We start from the raw sequence: 16,002 nt of genomic DNA, 5'->3' as shown, positions 1-16,002 counted from the left end.
CCACATTGACGAACTCTTGGAAGGTGATGGCATCACTCGTCGCACTTCGGGCTTTGTCCAGAAGAATCTAGAATATAATAAGTATAAATTAATACTTATATCTGTCTATGACTTCTTTTCCACGCCTGGCAAAAGTAAGTTCTCAATTGGATTATATTTTTAGGTAGTTCTTCACAACGTGATATCTTCTTCAAAACAAAATCGGATGTCGATATTTTTTCATAGTACTTATTACCCATATTTGTCTCCTATTATTTTGTCTCGATAATAGCATATTTTTCTAATGGAAAATGGAAAACTCTTTATGAATCATCACTCCTGAAAATTAAGATGTAATGCTGTCGTATCCAGTAATTACTATCGATTTATACCATTCAAACATTTAAAACACGGCAAGCAGGAAATAAGCTACGTGGTAGTATATTCTGCAGGAGATCTCAGTAGTACATACGCGTATTCTCTCTACAGAATCAGATTGTAGATCAAATGTGTTAACATGATATTCCTACTGACATCGCTGGTTTCTCTATAACTATTTCAGTATACTTACTTCTCTTTTATGCGGCGGAATCTGTGCTATAAAATCTGGATTGTGTAGTGTCTGTTGGAAATCAGGCCAAGGAATTTCACCGAAACCTTCCGGATCGAACTGCAACAAAAATACATTTATAAACATTCTTACAACGGTCACGTACAAAACCATTTAATCGCAGTCTCAATATCCTCCGAAATATCATAATTGTTAAATTCTTCACACATATTTATTCATATTTACTTTAATATTTCTATTCGTTTCCTAAAAGAGTGGGACAAAAAACTCGAAGCGCCCCTATCTCCTACCTCACATTATCTCAATGTTTCGTACGTGACGACACATCGTTTGATCCACGGCGCTACCGACTCAGTTTATCTGCTTTTAAAACATTTTATACCCCGCTTCTGTACATTTTAATCAACCAAAAACAAAACGTTATTCTTTGAAATTTGTTTATATCCTACCCGACTGTTTTTCTCAAATAAGGATACGGTACATAGATTAATGTTATTTTTTTTCTATTTAGTGAGTAATCAATGTATATTCCGAAGTAATTCTAAAAATTCTAACTGTGATATAAACCTACACTCTTTTGTTAGACATTTTCTATGATTGAACCAAGATTGAGTATATAACGATTTCTATGTTTAGTTGACCGCTGCTTAATCCTTATTAATATTTATTTACTTAAAACAACTTTTATTTAAAAGAGCAACACGCAAATTTCTTGCTCTTACTTCTTGTTATCTGCGTTCCGAATGCATAGTAGGATAAAAGTGTATTACTATTCAAAAGTCATTATATTAAGTTTATTGATATAAACATTATTATTTCTATTTCTATAATTTGAAATCGCCTCCATCCCTCTCAAATATCTATTGAAATAAAATAAACGTACTCAATTTACTAAACATTTAAATTACAAGTATCCTACCGATTATAATTTTATATATTTTTTATCCTTGGACAATTAACACAACACCATCTCGTGACAACTGGAAGTACAGCGGTGGCCAAAACCGCTAGACCACTGAGGCTGTCAATTGAATAACACCGTGTTATCTCTAGCTAAGAAGCTGTGCAAATAAGTAAAATATTTTTTATTTATTTATAGTGTTTAGTGTTTTTATAGACTTTGAATATGGTCTTAACTAATATAATATTATTTAGGTCCATATTCAAAACAAAATAAAGTATTAATGATATCGTAATCTTATATTGTACATATAAAGTTATTTACCATTTAGTTTACGAGTTTCACTAACAGTAAACATTGTAATTTTGATGCAAAAACCGTACGACAATATTATTACTTTACCATTTATATGGGGTGGAAATACCTGGTAGCGGCACAAAAAGAAAATATCGCACGTGATATCTGTGTCGGCGTTTTGTTAACAATTTATATTTTACGCCAACAAGTCACGTCGCTGGCATCTTTATAACGAACATAACATTTTTTTCTGTCCTACACATGGCAAAAAATCCTCATGATAGTGTAATAAATATCAACTCACCCTATCAAATAAAAGGCGCCATTTCTGAAAAAGAAATACACAATAATATTTAATAAATAACTAAGGCGTGTAGCACCGGTATGTTAATTATTTAATTATATCAATGTAAATAAAAATATGATTTGAGAATTTGTTAGTCAATTCAATATTTACTACTGATAACGGAATTGAGTAAAATTTGATTAACATATAATTTACGCAGACAAAACATTTTTTAAAATAAATGGCATACAAGCCAGACTGCAACAGCCAGCTTAAGATAACATGCCTCTTAACCCGTAATTACACTGTCTAATTTGATCCTACAACCAAAACACAGCATACGAAATAAGCTGCTCGGAGTTCAAAATATGTAGGTTAGAATGAGGTATACACGGAGACATTTTTTTAAATCTAGTAAAAGTAACTGGGAAAACACAAGAAATAATAACTCACATCATGCATCAACTCCCTTCTGATCTCTGCTTCATCCAACTCTGAGCCCAAATCCGTGTGATCAGTATCATATAACGGCTCCGCTGCTCTGGAAAGTGAACCGAGGGAGTCACGAGCCGACGCCAGCGATCCCGTAACAGTGGGCAATACTCCAGCTTCAATACCAGACTCCATAGAGGTGTTGGTAGAGAGCAGCGTGGCTGTGGCGGCGGGCGGAGCGCGCACCTCGCGGCCGCCGCCGGCGCACCCACTGCCCACCCACACAGACATCTTGCCAGCAACACCATCCACACTATTGCAATATTCACGTCACCTATTGCAATTTGTTCCACATTGGTATTGTCTCGTTATTTAAATTCAGAAGACATTGCTGTCAATATAGTTTCATCTTGGACAGATTTGATGGATTCAATTTAATTGGACGCTTCTAATGGACTTTTGTATTTATACCTAATTATTAATTGGAGAAGAATATAAAGGCACGTATGTTGGGCTTGGCTTGTTTACGGCACACCTGGAACACGAAAGACGAACGTTAATGAAAAAGGGAGAGAGAACAATTAGCTTACATTTACCGAGCAATTGACTGCATTGAATTATACATTTTCAATATATACGAGGTCATTCGATTATTCTAGATGTAGGATTCTAGATGAGCGAAGTAATAAGGCCAAGTTCCCCTAAGTATATATTTGCAAACAGTATTGTTTTATTAATGTGTATTTGTGGGGCAACTGAGTTCTTTAAAATCCATGAATGGTAATAAAAAAATTAATCCATTATTAAAGTAAGTGCTTTCACATGATTATTCCTTAAATAACTAAGCTAGTTAATTCTCAGAGCTTGCATGCACGAGTATATCAGATATAGTTTCCATGTTACATTAAACATTACAATACTACAGTTCTAAGTACTATATTAAAACCACTTAAAACGAACTGTCATAGAAATTTATAATATCTAAGTTTATTAGATCTGAAATTAAGATATGCAATTTACTTATGTACCTAAATTAATATTTTTGGTTTGTTTATCAAATAAAATATGTATTTAGATACATGATTCTTTCTTTAAATAAATACGTAAAGAAAGGTTTAGACAAGAAGATAAGGACATTAATATGATTTCAAGTACAATTAGATATAATTCGAAACTGGTAAAAGATCCTGTTAGGCCCACAGGGGCGTATATCTATTTTATTGTAATTTAGAGTTTTGCTTCGAGACAATGTTCATTTTTTTCATTGACTATAACAATATTATATCTAAATGTAAATATTAGAATAAAATATAGAATATAACAGATTTATAGTATCAATATGAGTATAAATACAGGAATTTTACCCACGACCATTAAATATTGATATGTGTGTGCATAAATATCAAAAATATCAAAATTCAATTTCTTAGTATCGATATTGGCAATCAACCGAGGAAGGGAATTCTGAGCGTAAAACTCCACTGAGAAGGGCCTCAACTCAACCCTCTTGACGTTGCCGTAGCAACGAACCGCAATTTCATACCCCACTTAGCAAGACATGGGCTTGCTCAATTCAGATAAATTAAGTAAATAATTTTATATTAAATATTAAAGGATTACTTATGGATTATGAACGCAATAACTGATAAGATAATTAAACAATAATTATTACAGATATAATAAACTTCAATTTTGACTCTACATTCTGCATAAAGTACTTATAAAGTGTAAACAAAATATATCTATTATATATTAGTAGATAAGTCATCTAATAGTTTTGTCATTTCTAGTATTTTGATGATTAGTTATCACAATTATAAAATTTCGTATAAGTATTGGTTATTCAGCCATTAACCAATAAATTGAATACACATTTTTTTTATAATTTTGATTTGTATTTTAACACACCTATAATAGGTACTTTATCTAAACATGTGATATAGGCACTTAAGTAAAACCGTTTAACATTCTTTCAATTTGTTTACATTACACTGTAGTCAATGACAACAATGTCGTATTGTCGCTTACCAACATAACCAATTACCGACCTTAGGCAATTTTACTAGTCGTCACATATCACTATCATAAGGGATACTTTACACAGAATTTCATTTCGTAAATAGAACACCACATTTCGTGTCAAGAACACATTAGGCCGAGGAAACTAGTGGACATTTAGCTATACGTCAAAACACGACGTGTTGTAGTGAAAGTGGGAATGGCGTCGGGATTTCAGCGCATGCGTTAATTCAGAGCGGCCACGAGGGTGCATGCCTTGAAATATAAATGCGATGGACCCCATTGCGATGGTCGCTAATAAAAATATAGTGATAGGACCTACATGCGGAGAGTCGCTGGGGATCAATGTCCTCTAATATACATGATGTTTTGACTCCTCCTCTACCACTCAATATTCCATGTAAAGATGGATAGTTATGTAATTTAGTTATATATAAATTTATTTTGTTAATAAGAAATTTATTAAATTGAATGTTTATTTAATATCTACCTACATAATAATACGATTTCCAGTAATGTGTCAGTCATCTCTCATCTGTAGTAAGCATGTAGCACATGATGCATTGGTCGTATTCATCAGTGTAGGCTAAAAACTTAAAAAGGACTAGCCTTCGAACTATAATGTCAGAAGGGGTAATCAGCGGTATGTATTTTAATGTAAGGACAGCTGACCGTCCTGACCGCCTCTATTCACCGAAATTAAATACATTATTATTAAATACATATTCTAAATACTTTCGGTGAATGAAAGCCAAGTAGTAGTCTAGTATAGAATGATACCTTCATAGTATTCATGAGGAGTACCACCAAAGGCGTAATAAGGAGTGTGAGCCGGGCAATGTCCAGCATCATCGTGGCTATGTTTGCGGGGAATGGTTGGGTCTGGTACAATATGGGCAATGGATAATAACTATTTTCGGGTATTTGTTGCTTTATTTGCGAATAGCCTGACGACAGGGGGGCACAGGCTAGAACAAAAGCCCATATTTGGGGCCCGTCCCAGCTGCTAAGAACCCGTGCAGGACACGTGCGGATCTGGCGCGGCTATGCGTGGGCAGCAGTCGCAGGGATTCAAGTCTGCTGTCCACACAACAGGAGCCGAGAAGGGGGAAGACGCATCTTGTGTGTCTCCCCCATAGTGGGTGGAGGCAGGGAAACTGGGAAGAGGGTCTGCTCCGCAACCGCCGCCGGGATCACGGTCGATTGTGAACACTATCCCCTATCCCGGCATTAAGGCCGCAAGAAGGAATGCCGTGCGGTTTTTAGGAATTAGGAATCACAGTATCCGTCAGTCCAACCATTGCGATATATGGGTCTCCATGAGGGATTTTACCCACGTAAAAAGAAGTACCGTAAATAGCCACGAGGTTCAAGGGAGAATTGGTTTATTGGAACATTCATTACATAATAGATACTGAATACACTAAAACTCCTGTTAATCAATTTAAGATAAATGACACATGTTTTATATTGCATGTCAGAAATGACTATTATATGATAATTATGTTAAACCATTAATATAAAACCACAAAGCAAAAAATTTCATTTCATAAGAAACTACAACATTAATCCTTTTATATAAAATTAGATACCCAGCCGATGAATTTCCTACGGACCTTAGATTAGCAGTCAGGTCAGGCGTGCTAATTTGCAATTTCAGTGATATTAATTATATATTCACGCTTCGTAAATCATATGACTTTTTTTATATCATAGTGGACAAACGAGCTTGTCATGTCACCTGATAGTAAGTGATTACCCAGCACCCGCAATACCAAGGGAACTGCAAGCGCATTGCGGGCTTTTAAAAAGAAATAAGCTCTTTTCTTTAAGGTTTCAATATCATATGAACTCAGATGTTTGAGAAGAGAATATAATGCATAAAAAAGACAAAATGTAATTAATATAATGTTTATAATATTTACCCTCAGTATCGAGAAGCACTGAATCACTGGCAAGAAATGCCAGGATTAACACATTCAAAAGACCTAATATCGGGCTTCTCGACCAAATACTCCAATAGACTACTGCTATTGAGTAAAAACAACATATGCATGATGACTAGGGCCCTCACAGGACACTGCAAATTAAACAAGCATATGGCTAAACTAGGCCTATGCACGACAAGTATCTGCAGATTCTGCCAAACTGAAGAGGAAATGCCGCTTCACATCCTATGTGGTTGTAGCCCACTCATGCATAAACGAAATATCTCCTTTGGAAAGTTTACACTCTTTCCCGAGGAGATAAAAACGATCACTCCTAAGAATATCCTTCAATTCTTGTCCCTGATGGGTCTAGGTAGCGAACTCTGAAAAGGGCGAGCACAATAGATCTATGTAGGTCGCAGTGCTACAGGTGCTACACATCTGACAATAGCCCAAACAATCCAATAAAAAAAAAACCCTCAGTATTACATTCTTCTATTGTATTTTATTTGGCTGAGGTGTATGGAAACATTTTAATCTCAAATCTCAATGTTAATCACATATATTTTACAATATAGTTATGGATAAATATTTATTCAAAATGGTTAAACTGTTAATTGAAGGACTTTTTGTTGGGTAATTAAATTGAGCAAGAACCTTGATTTCTTCCTTTTTATTTTGTAATTTTATCTTATACATTATGCAAAATATATATAGTAAATACCTAGTTGTATAAAGTTACAACAATTGTTGTCATACAAAGAATAGCTGTGGTAATAACAATATATACAATTTCATAGATTGAGTTATGTGTGTTGAACAATGGCAGCCCAACCACTATTCAATCTCCAAAGAGGCTGGCATCAGCAATAGGTATATCATTAGTCAGTCCCAGAATAACTCCTCTCTGGCAGTGGTCAGTGGAAATTTCATGATAATCCGATGGGTAGCTATCAATATCCACTATAACTCAGGTAATTGTAATGCCATCATTGTATGATAACCAATCTGTAAAAGACAAGTGTTTATATAATAGCAGATTGTTCCAAATGTTATTCTTTATAAGAATGTAATTTTTCTAATTTAAATGTATATAATAAACAGTAATGGTAAAGTAACAAAATAAAGCTGTATATAATATAATTCCTGCATTTAACGAAATACAAAATTATTACAGTAATATACTCAAATTAGAGATTAACGCTGAAAAAAAGTTCAATTCTAGTATTTGTTAGAAACACATAAGTATAGGAATAGTGTATAACAATATATGTATAACAATAAAATCATTCATATTGTATACCACAATGCAAATATACTCCCACTCAATATTTTATAGAAAAGCATAATAAGAAATAATTTTGCATACAGTAGTGTAGTTTGCATGAATACTAGAACCCACATTGATGAGACAATTATGTGATACAAAATATCAGTTTCAGAATAACTGTTACACTTGTAGATAATGTAAATATATGAATAGTTTAAAGAAATTACAGTATATATAAACAAATACAATAAACATTGAATTTGTGTGAGTACAGTTGCATAACTGGGAATGAGGTTGTGGATTTGGCAACTCAACAGGACAACGCCGAGGATAAGATGTTTTGGAACTTACATTCACCGATTACCACCAGATACCAACTTTTTTTCAAAATATTTTACTAAAAGATATTGGAATATCAATGGAGACTAAAGGTAAATGTAATGCAGTTAAATGGTGCTTACCAGTGAAAACTTGATCCAGCAACTTCAAATACTGCAATAAAAATTTTGTTCCATCTCATCTCAGCAGATTAAAATTAGAAGTAATAATATATATATAATCACTGTTCAATAACAAATCTAAATGTATACTCCATAATATTCGATTTTGTATATCAGGCATAGTCTGTAACTGTTAAGTGCTGTTAAGGCTATTAAAATTCAAACATTGATGTATGTCAGTGAGTGACATTAGAGACTCGTATATTAAATCGTTCTCCTCCGCATTCTGGTATAGACTTTTATTATTTCATTTCTATATGTGTAAATATGGGGGGGGGGGGAAATATTATTGATTATTTTACTGCAATTATCTAATCTAAAGCTTATAAGTATAAAGATGATTACTTTATCTGTTCAAACATTTTTATTTTATTACAATGTGTTCCACTGTAGAATGTATATCCATGGTCATGAATAAATTAAAAAAATGACAACCGAAAGATTGAAATAATCTTAAATGTCATTCATTTATAGTCAGTCAATCATTAAATATCATTGCTTGTAATATTTTGCTAACTTTGAAGAAAATTATTAAATATTTATATATTTATGTTCTGAAACGTGAAAAATTTTATACATAATTCTATTATGCCTACTGGTCGTGCCGTGTTGTTGTTGAGGAGATTATCGACTGGTGACAACAAACTCAAGAATCTTAATTTTAATCAAAGTACAAGCAAGGAATCAATTATTGCTCACCCGGTGTGCACTCACCGTGATTTAGCCTTGCCAAAAAGGTATTTAATAATATTGCCTGTAACTACTTGCAAGTTGGAATTAAAACTAAGGAACATCATACAGACATCATAAAGAGTATATAATTTGTACCTGTCTGTTGTTGTTAGAATGTCGAATGACCTTGTTTTTGTTTACAAGTTTTGTGTGTACAAATAGAACAGTTATAAATGCTATACTGATAATAGCACCTCAAAATAATAGAATCTACTCAATAACTACTCAAATTAAATGAAATATTTCCGTATAATCGATGTTATTTGTTGTTTGCCTCGTTATTATATAATGCAATATGACTGGTCAAACTGCACTAAAGTACGACATTAAAAATGTCATTTTATAATTTATCCGTAAAAATATAATTTATCACCTTTGGTCCTGTTAATTCAGATTTTATGCTAATATTTAACTATTAGAGTATGAATATTTTGTGTATTTATTCAAATATTACATAATTGCATAATAAAGTGACCAAAACAGTACCTTGTTATATAATAAAATGAACAATATGTTGTTTTTTTTACAAAATTATTTATTTTGATATTTTTTTTATAATGTATGGCTGTGGGTTGTATAAAGTATGTAGTAAAAATTCTGCTGAGTTACCATCTCTCTCATCAACTTGTAATTATAATTTACAAATTGTGACTTAGGAATACTTTAATAATAACATTTTTGCTAGACATTTGCTAAATTTATTATTATCGGTATATTTTATGCTTAGTGTTTTTAGACTGTTTCTCCAGGCTACATCTATAATCCTTCAAAATGTGAATTTTCATAATGGATCAATAAAATGAAACTAAAAGCCTCTGTTTAAATGTAATTTGTTTCTGTTTAATACACAATAATTGTATATTTTCCTTTATGTATTATTTTACAATTTTAATATAAGAGGTTATTTAAATATTCTTATGCCTGTCACATATATAATAATGATATTAATTACACATAATGCATATCATAGAAGAATAATCTAAGTTTTTGTACCTAAATGTAAACTATTTATTTACAGGTTCTCTACATTTGGTCATAGCAATCTACCAACTCCACCATTGTGTAGGAATCTTTCTGACATTTCAAAAATGACTAGTTCCAGTGTTGAATCTAAACCAGTGGAAAATTTCAAACACACCAACTGCTTAATCTCAGAGAAATCTCCATACTTACTGCAACATGCTCATAACCCTGTACAATGGTATCCATGGTGCCAAGAAGCTATAGATAAAGCTAAAACAGAGAACAAATTAATATTCCTTTCAATTGGTTACTCCACTTGCCACTGGTGTCATGTCATGGAAAAGGAGTCATTTGAGAATGAAGATGTAGCAAAAATCATGAATGAACACTTTGTTAATATCAAAGTAGACAGAGAGGAGCGCCCTGATATAGATCGTGTTTATATGTTGTTTGTATTAGCTACCACTGGTAGTGGAGGTTGGCCTATGTCTGTGTTTTTGACTCCTGATTTACGCCCTGTTACTGGTGGCACTTATTTCCCACCTGAGGACCGCTGGGGTCGCCCAGGATTCAAAACCATCCTGTTGTCTTTAGCTAAAAAGTGGAAGGAGAACCAAACACAATTTTTAGAAGCAGGCACAAATATCCTGGATGCCCTGCAGAAATTATCTATAGTTGATGGAGAATGTTCATCTTCTATGCCTGGTGAAGCTACGTGGGATAAATGTGTGCAAAGATATATGTCTAGTTATGAACCTGAATTTGGTGGGTTTGGTATGGCCCCTAAGTTTCCACAGGCGTCTATATTTAATTTTTTATTCCACTATTATGCTCGAGATAAATCTCACCCAGAAGGAAAAAAATGCTTAGATATGTGCCTGTATACATTGACAAAGATTGCCAAGGGTGGTATCCATGACCATGTTTCTAGTGGCTTTGCCCGCTACTCAGTAGACAATGATTGGCATGTACCACATTTTGAAAAAATGTTATATGATCAAGGCCAACTTCTTGTTGCTTACACTGATGCCTATTTAGCAACTAAAGATGTATTCTACGCTGAAATTGTGCGCGATATTATAAAGTACGTAAATAGAGATCTGAGACATGAGTCTGGTGGTTATTATAGTGCAGAAGATGCTGATTCTTATCCAACTACTGGTGCAACTCATAAGAAAGAAGGCGCTTTTTGTGTCTGGGAATATGATGAATTAAAGTCAATTATTGGAGATAAAAAGTTAAACGATATACCATATGTAGATATATTTACTGATTACTTTAGTGTTGAAGAAGATGGTAATATTTCTCCGGCTAGTGATCCTCATGGAGAACTAACAAATAAAAATGTTTTAATTATCTATGGCAGTAAAGAGGAAACTGCAAAAAAGTTTGGCCTATCTGTAGATCAATTTAATCAAGTAATATCTGAATGCATTGACATACTGTACCAAGTTCGTCAAAAGAGGCCTCGCCCTCATCTGGATAGCAAAATGCTGTGTTCTTGGAATGGTCTGATGATAGCTGGTTTAGCACAAGCAGGACAAGGCTTAGCAGAAAAAGACTATGTAGAAGATGCTATTAAAACTGCACAGTTTATAAAAAATCATTTGTATGATCAGTCTACAAACACACTGTTGCATTCCTGTTATAAAGCTGATGATGGTGCAGTTGCGCAAACGTAAGTCTTAATTATTCTAAATAAAACAACACAAATTTAACTGATACTATAATAAGTCTATGCATATAAAATTATATAGATATTATTTACAAATTAACATTGATAAAATGCACTATAAAAAGTGTTTGGTGCAGAGTATGCTTAAGAAGGTGGAATGCTAATACAATAATTACATACACTCATTATTAAAAAATATTATCTTAAATTTATATATTTTATTTTTTAGGGAAAAGCCAATTAAAGGTTTTCTGGATGACTATGCTTATCTTATAAAGGGTTTGTTGGACTTATATGAAGCCTCACTTGATCTCAGCTGGCTGAACTGGGCTAGAGAGTTACAACAAACTCAGGACAAATTGTTTTGGGATCCTGATAATGGTGGATATTTTACTTGTTCAGCAGAAGATAACACTGTTGTATTGAGACTCAAGGAAGGTAATAAAAAAATAAACATACCTGAATATATATTAACTATTACATTATTTTCTAGTATTCAAAGCCTAATAATAATATAATCTCTAAAACTCCGTTAAGGTGCAATTGCATTAAATTCTTATACCAATGTCATGTTTTAATAGAGTGAATTCAAATCTTTTCAATACCTAGTTGAGTAGTAGCTAGCTCTAGCTCTTCTTCCTCATATAATCACAGCTCTCCTCACTAATTTTCTCAAGGTCATTAGTAAATATACAGATATCTAAGATGATGGATAAAAATGACTAGACTATTGTTAAATTATTTAATGTACTCCTAGGAAATATTACATGTAGTTTCCTATAGAATATTGATTAACCTGCTTGTGATTTGGGACTTCTTAATCTATTTTTAATTAACGTTCTGTATTTCCTATCATATTTTTACTACTGGTTGACCCCAGTAGTGTATATTTGGTATGTAAACAGACCAAGATGGCGCTGAACCTTCCGGCAATAGTGTAGCCTGTCACAACCTTCAGCGACTAGCTGCATATGCAGATAAAAGTGCGGCACCTGAGGGCGGAGATCATGAGAGGGAAATGGCGAAACAGTTGCTTCTCGCTTTCTCGAAACGGCTCACGGATTCACCCACGGCACTTCCAGAGATGATGTCAGCCCTTATGTTTTATAATGATTCTCCAACACAGGTGTGTTAATTTATACAATAAGTGATAGTGCAATGTGTGTGATCTATTAATAATTTGATATAGAACTTGTAAATTACAAAAAGTAATAGCTTGTACTAGTTATTTCCATTTATCTTTTATAAAAATGTTATTGTCTCTCAAATATTACTGACCCGGGCACAAGTGGGAAAACTCTATGCAAATAAAGTTAGTTTGGACGTGATAAAAGCAATTTTTTTTTGAAGCTACTTTTTTGCACACTTTAGCTCATCTATAATATTTTTTATTACTATTTTTAATGTTACCATCAATTCTTTTGATTGCTTCGGTTAAGATTAACTGGTATAAACCTGAATGCTTCGGTTAAGATAGCCTGGTATAAGACTCAACTGTTGAATAAAATCTTAAAAACGGTTAGGTGCTGATATCGGGCGGGTGCAGCGACCCCCGCACCCTGGAGCTGGTGCGCGTGGTGAGATCGCGTCTGCTGCCGGGTCGAGTGCTTGCCGTCTCCGACCCGACTGCGGAGTCGCCCGCCGGTATGTCTGACATACGTGAGTCTCACAATGTACTATGTGACTCATGTAGATAGTTCTAATATTTGTTGACATGCTTCCACACTGATCATACAGAGTTATTTGTAAAGGTACTATTAAAGTTGAAATACTACTACGTAATATATTCCACAAAACAACATAATTTATAGGTTTAAATTATGTTGTTTTGGAGTACTTATATATTAAAAATACTGTTACTTATAAATATAAAAATATATTTTTAAATTACTTCTTAACACCTCAGGTTGAGGATGAATCAAAACTCATGAAATACCAAAATAATGAATTTTGTACAGTTGTTCTATAATAAAATCAAAATATTTTATTCTTATGTTAACTGTATTATTAATTGCCCAATTTTAGTCACAACTGTCAACATTGTCTGCCACACAAAGAAACTGGTTACTTCTAACTCTGTATACCATTTTTGCTTACCACATGTATTTTTTAGAATAACCATACATTAGTCCTTAAATAGTAACCAATGGAATTCAATTAGAATTTAAACTATTGCCCCGTTTTTTTTTTGAGACAATGTAGCTTTACTGTAATCGTAGAAGAGGCAGGTGAGAGGAGGGGGGTTATAAATTCACATCCGTTGGGAATCCAGATAGTTTTGTCATATAAAAAACGAATCTTATCATAAATTATCCACCGCTACCAGACCCACGAGAAGACCGGGCTATCTTAGACAATTCTCATGCGCATAGTGACCACGAATAATTCACACAACGCCATATAGTCTTAAACTAAGAAAAATTCGTACCATTAATACTCATTAATATAAATGTTGTTAATCGTCATTGTATTGTTATCGGAAAACAAAGCAATGTGCTAGACTGCTCGATCGCCGTAATCGCCAGACATTGCTGCTGTCTATCTTAATAAAAGATTGGTATAATATGCACAAATCTACTGTATAAGATAACTTATTTAATTATAACAACACTTTTTTTAGTATTAACCCGCATCAGATCGGCTGGCGACGTTCCCACAGCGTATGTGTGTAGACGTTACGCGTGCTCTCTCCCCGTCACAGATGTGAAGCAGCTTGAAAACCTGCTTGATGAAGCGCCAGCTCAAATTCCACCACCGAAAGGCAAATAAATTCCCTATGCACATTGTTATAATAAATATCAAGTTTTTACATGAATACACTTCAACGATACTTATAACAACGATCTACTTTGGTGTTAAGTTGTTAGGATAAACATTTATGTAAATCAATGTCTCCTCATCTTTAGCTAAAACATGTTTTAATTTTTTTGTAATGTTACATACGAAATCTGCGAATATTATAGTGTAGGTTCTATTAATTCTTCTCAGTTTAATGTTATATTTGAAAGTAAAATATATTCATGTAAATATTAATTTAAAAATAAATTTATGTTCGTTTTCATATTTTGTTAATAATAAATCTATTAGTTATCTAGTCGAAGTCTGGTTAAGTTTGTTTGGCCATTATATGAAGAACAAAAACAAAGAGTATGACTTTGAATTTTTGTCCTTATGTTTTTACTGAATAACTTGTATAAATTAAAATATATTTTCATTTTAGTTTTATAATGTATATACAGACACATATACTATTATTTATAGAATATAGGGATGTATACTTACATTTATTGCGTATTATTTTACTGACCACATTATATACTATCTAATATTTAAAAAATAAAAAATGTTACCGTAAAATTTCTATTGCTTTTGGTAACAACATAAAATTCATATTGATACTGTTATAAAATCGATGCAATATCCATTATATTACCCTTATCGTACTTTTCAATTACCTGTATTTTTGTTTTTAATTAATTGAATACATTTTCGCAGTAATTTCTAAATACCGTCTTGAATTCTTATAGTGCTCTGTCTAAGAATACTAAATTATTTTTTTGACTATATGATATTATTTTTAGACAATAGGAATGTGTATCTGAAAGTTATATATAAGAAGTAATTATGACTATACTATTAAATAATATATTCAAATACGAATAGTTAAATTCTATAAATGAGTACATTTTAACATACTATCGTATATCCAATATTCTGTTGCTAATGGTGATATTGCTAGTAGAAAAGTTGAAATTGGTTTCAATAATTAATTCGATTCAATAACTTAGTATATTATATATTTAATTTCCTAAGTCTACTTGATCATTGTATCTATTTAGTGAACATGTTGATGTAGTTATTGGTGTAATTTAGATTTTTCTTACTACATACTTATTACTAGTAGATTAATACGCTTGAGGAGCTCCATCATTAGACATAACAAGTTTAACACAGTTGTTATCAGACTTAATAGTCACAATGTTTTTATGTACAATATATGGAAAATTAAACAGTATGATTATGTACGAAATCTGAAGAAATGTTATGTGAAATAAAAATCCTTGTATTTTACAGTAATAAAAATTTCAAAATTGCCATTATTTATCAAGGAATGATCTGAAATTATTTAGGCTGATTAGTGTAATAAATTGTAATTGATATAATAATTTAGGTTACCCTCATCAAAATTATTTTAATTAATTGAATGTCATTAAATGACACGGAAAATATAATTCTCATCTCATTAATGTTTTTATTCTTATGTTATTGCATTGTTGCTTGAAGCAAAATTATAGTTGTGATATTTTATTTGAAAAATAAAAAACATACCTATACAAGTTGTTTTTTTATTACAATGGTACTTACATGGCGCATGCAGTGATTCTTTAAAATGCTAACAACTTCCTGTAATCTTAGTATATCGCAATCGATAGTAGAAGGCTTTAAATG

At 32.5% G+C, this 16,002-nt stretch overlaps 2 protein-coding genes across 3 annotated transcripts in view; one reads left to right on the top strand and one right to left on the bottom strand.

The window, feature by feature from the left end:
• Positions 1 to 5,145, bottom strand: part of LOC131842574 (rhomboid-related protein 3) — a 119,748-nt gene extending 114,603 nt beyond the window's left edge. The window contains exons 1-5 of one of the 2 annotated variants that reach the window (XM_059191148.1): positions 4,976 to 5,145; positions 2,488 to 3,001; positions 2,053 to 2,076; positions 551 to 649; positions 2 to 67 (exon numbers count right to left, since the gene is read on the bottom strand). In XM_059191148.1, coding sequence (XP_059047131.1) covers positions 2 to 67; positions 551 to 649; positions 2,053 to 2,076; positions 2,488 to 2,757 — 459 coding nt within the window. In that variant the 5' untranslated portion in view covers positions 2,758 to 3,001; positions 4,976 to 5,145. Of the gene's footprint in view, position 1; positions 68 to 550; positions 650 to 2,052; positions 2,077 to 2,487; positions 3,002 to 4,514; positions 4,870 to 4,975 lie in introns of those variants that run through there. The other variant, XM_059191147.1, reaches the window with a different exon arrangement.
• A 3,530-nt stretch (positions 5,146 to 8,675) lies between these two features.
• LOC131842487 (spermatogenesis-associated protein 20) lies at positions 8,676 to 15,870 on the top strand. Its single transcript, XM_059191025.1, has 6 exons — positions 8,676 to 8,920; positions 9,934 to 11,556; positions 11,783 to 11,991; positions 12,459 to 12,679; positions 13,077 to 13,212; positions 14,174 to 15,870. The coding sequence occupies exons 1-6, from the start codon at positions 8,772 to 8,774 to the stop codon at positions 14,320 to 14,322; spliced, it is 2,487 nt and encodes an 828-aa protein (XP_059047008.1). The 5' UTR covers positions 8,676 to 8,771; the 3' UTR covers positions 14,323 to 15,870.
• Positions 15,871 to 16,002: the final 132 nt, after the last annotated feature.

This window comes from Achroia grisella, unplaced genomic scaffold (genome assembly GCF_030625045.1).
Source record: "Achroia grisella isolate CSIRO2021 unplaced genomic scaffold, CSIRO_AGI_Agris_v1 utg241, whole genome shotgun sequence".
In the NCBI taxonomy this organism is placed as follows: Eukaryota; Metazoa; Arthropoda; class Insecta; order Lepidoptera; family Pyralidae; genus Achroia; species Achroia grisella.
Note: the sequence above shows the minus strand (reverse complement) of the source record. Positions and strands in the feature narration are given on the sequence as shown.

What these genes read in the sequence shown, in the direction of transcription:
- LOC131842487 (XM_059191025.1), top strand. Translation starts at nt 8,772, where the DNA reads ATGCCTACTGGTCGTGCCGTGTTGTTGTTGAGGAGATTATCGACTGGT. An exon ending in GATTTAGCCTTGCCAAAAAG is followed by an intron (nt 8,921 to 9,933) that starts GTATTTAATAAT and finishes ATTTATTTACAG; the next exon opens with GTTCTCTACATTTGGTCATA. An exon ending in CGCCGGTATGTCTGACATAC is followed by an intron (nt 13,213 to 14,173) that starts GTGAGTCTCACA and finishes CACTTTTTTTAG; the next exon opens with TATTAACCCGCATCAGATCG.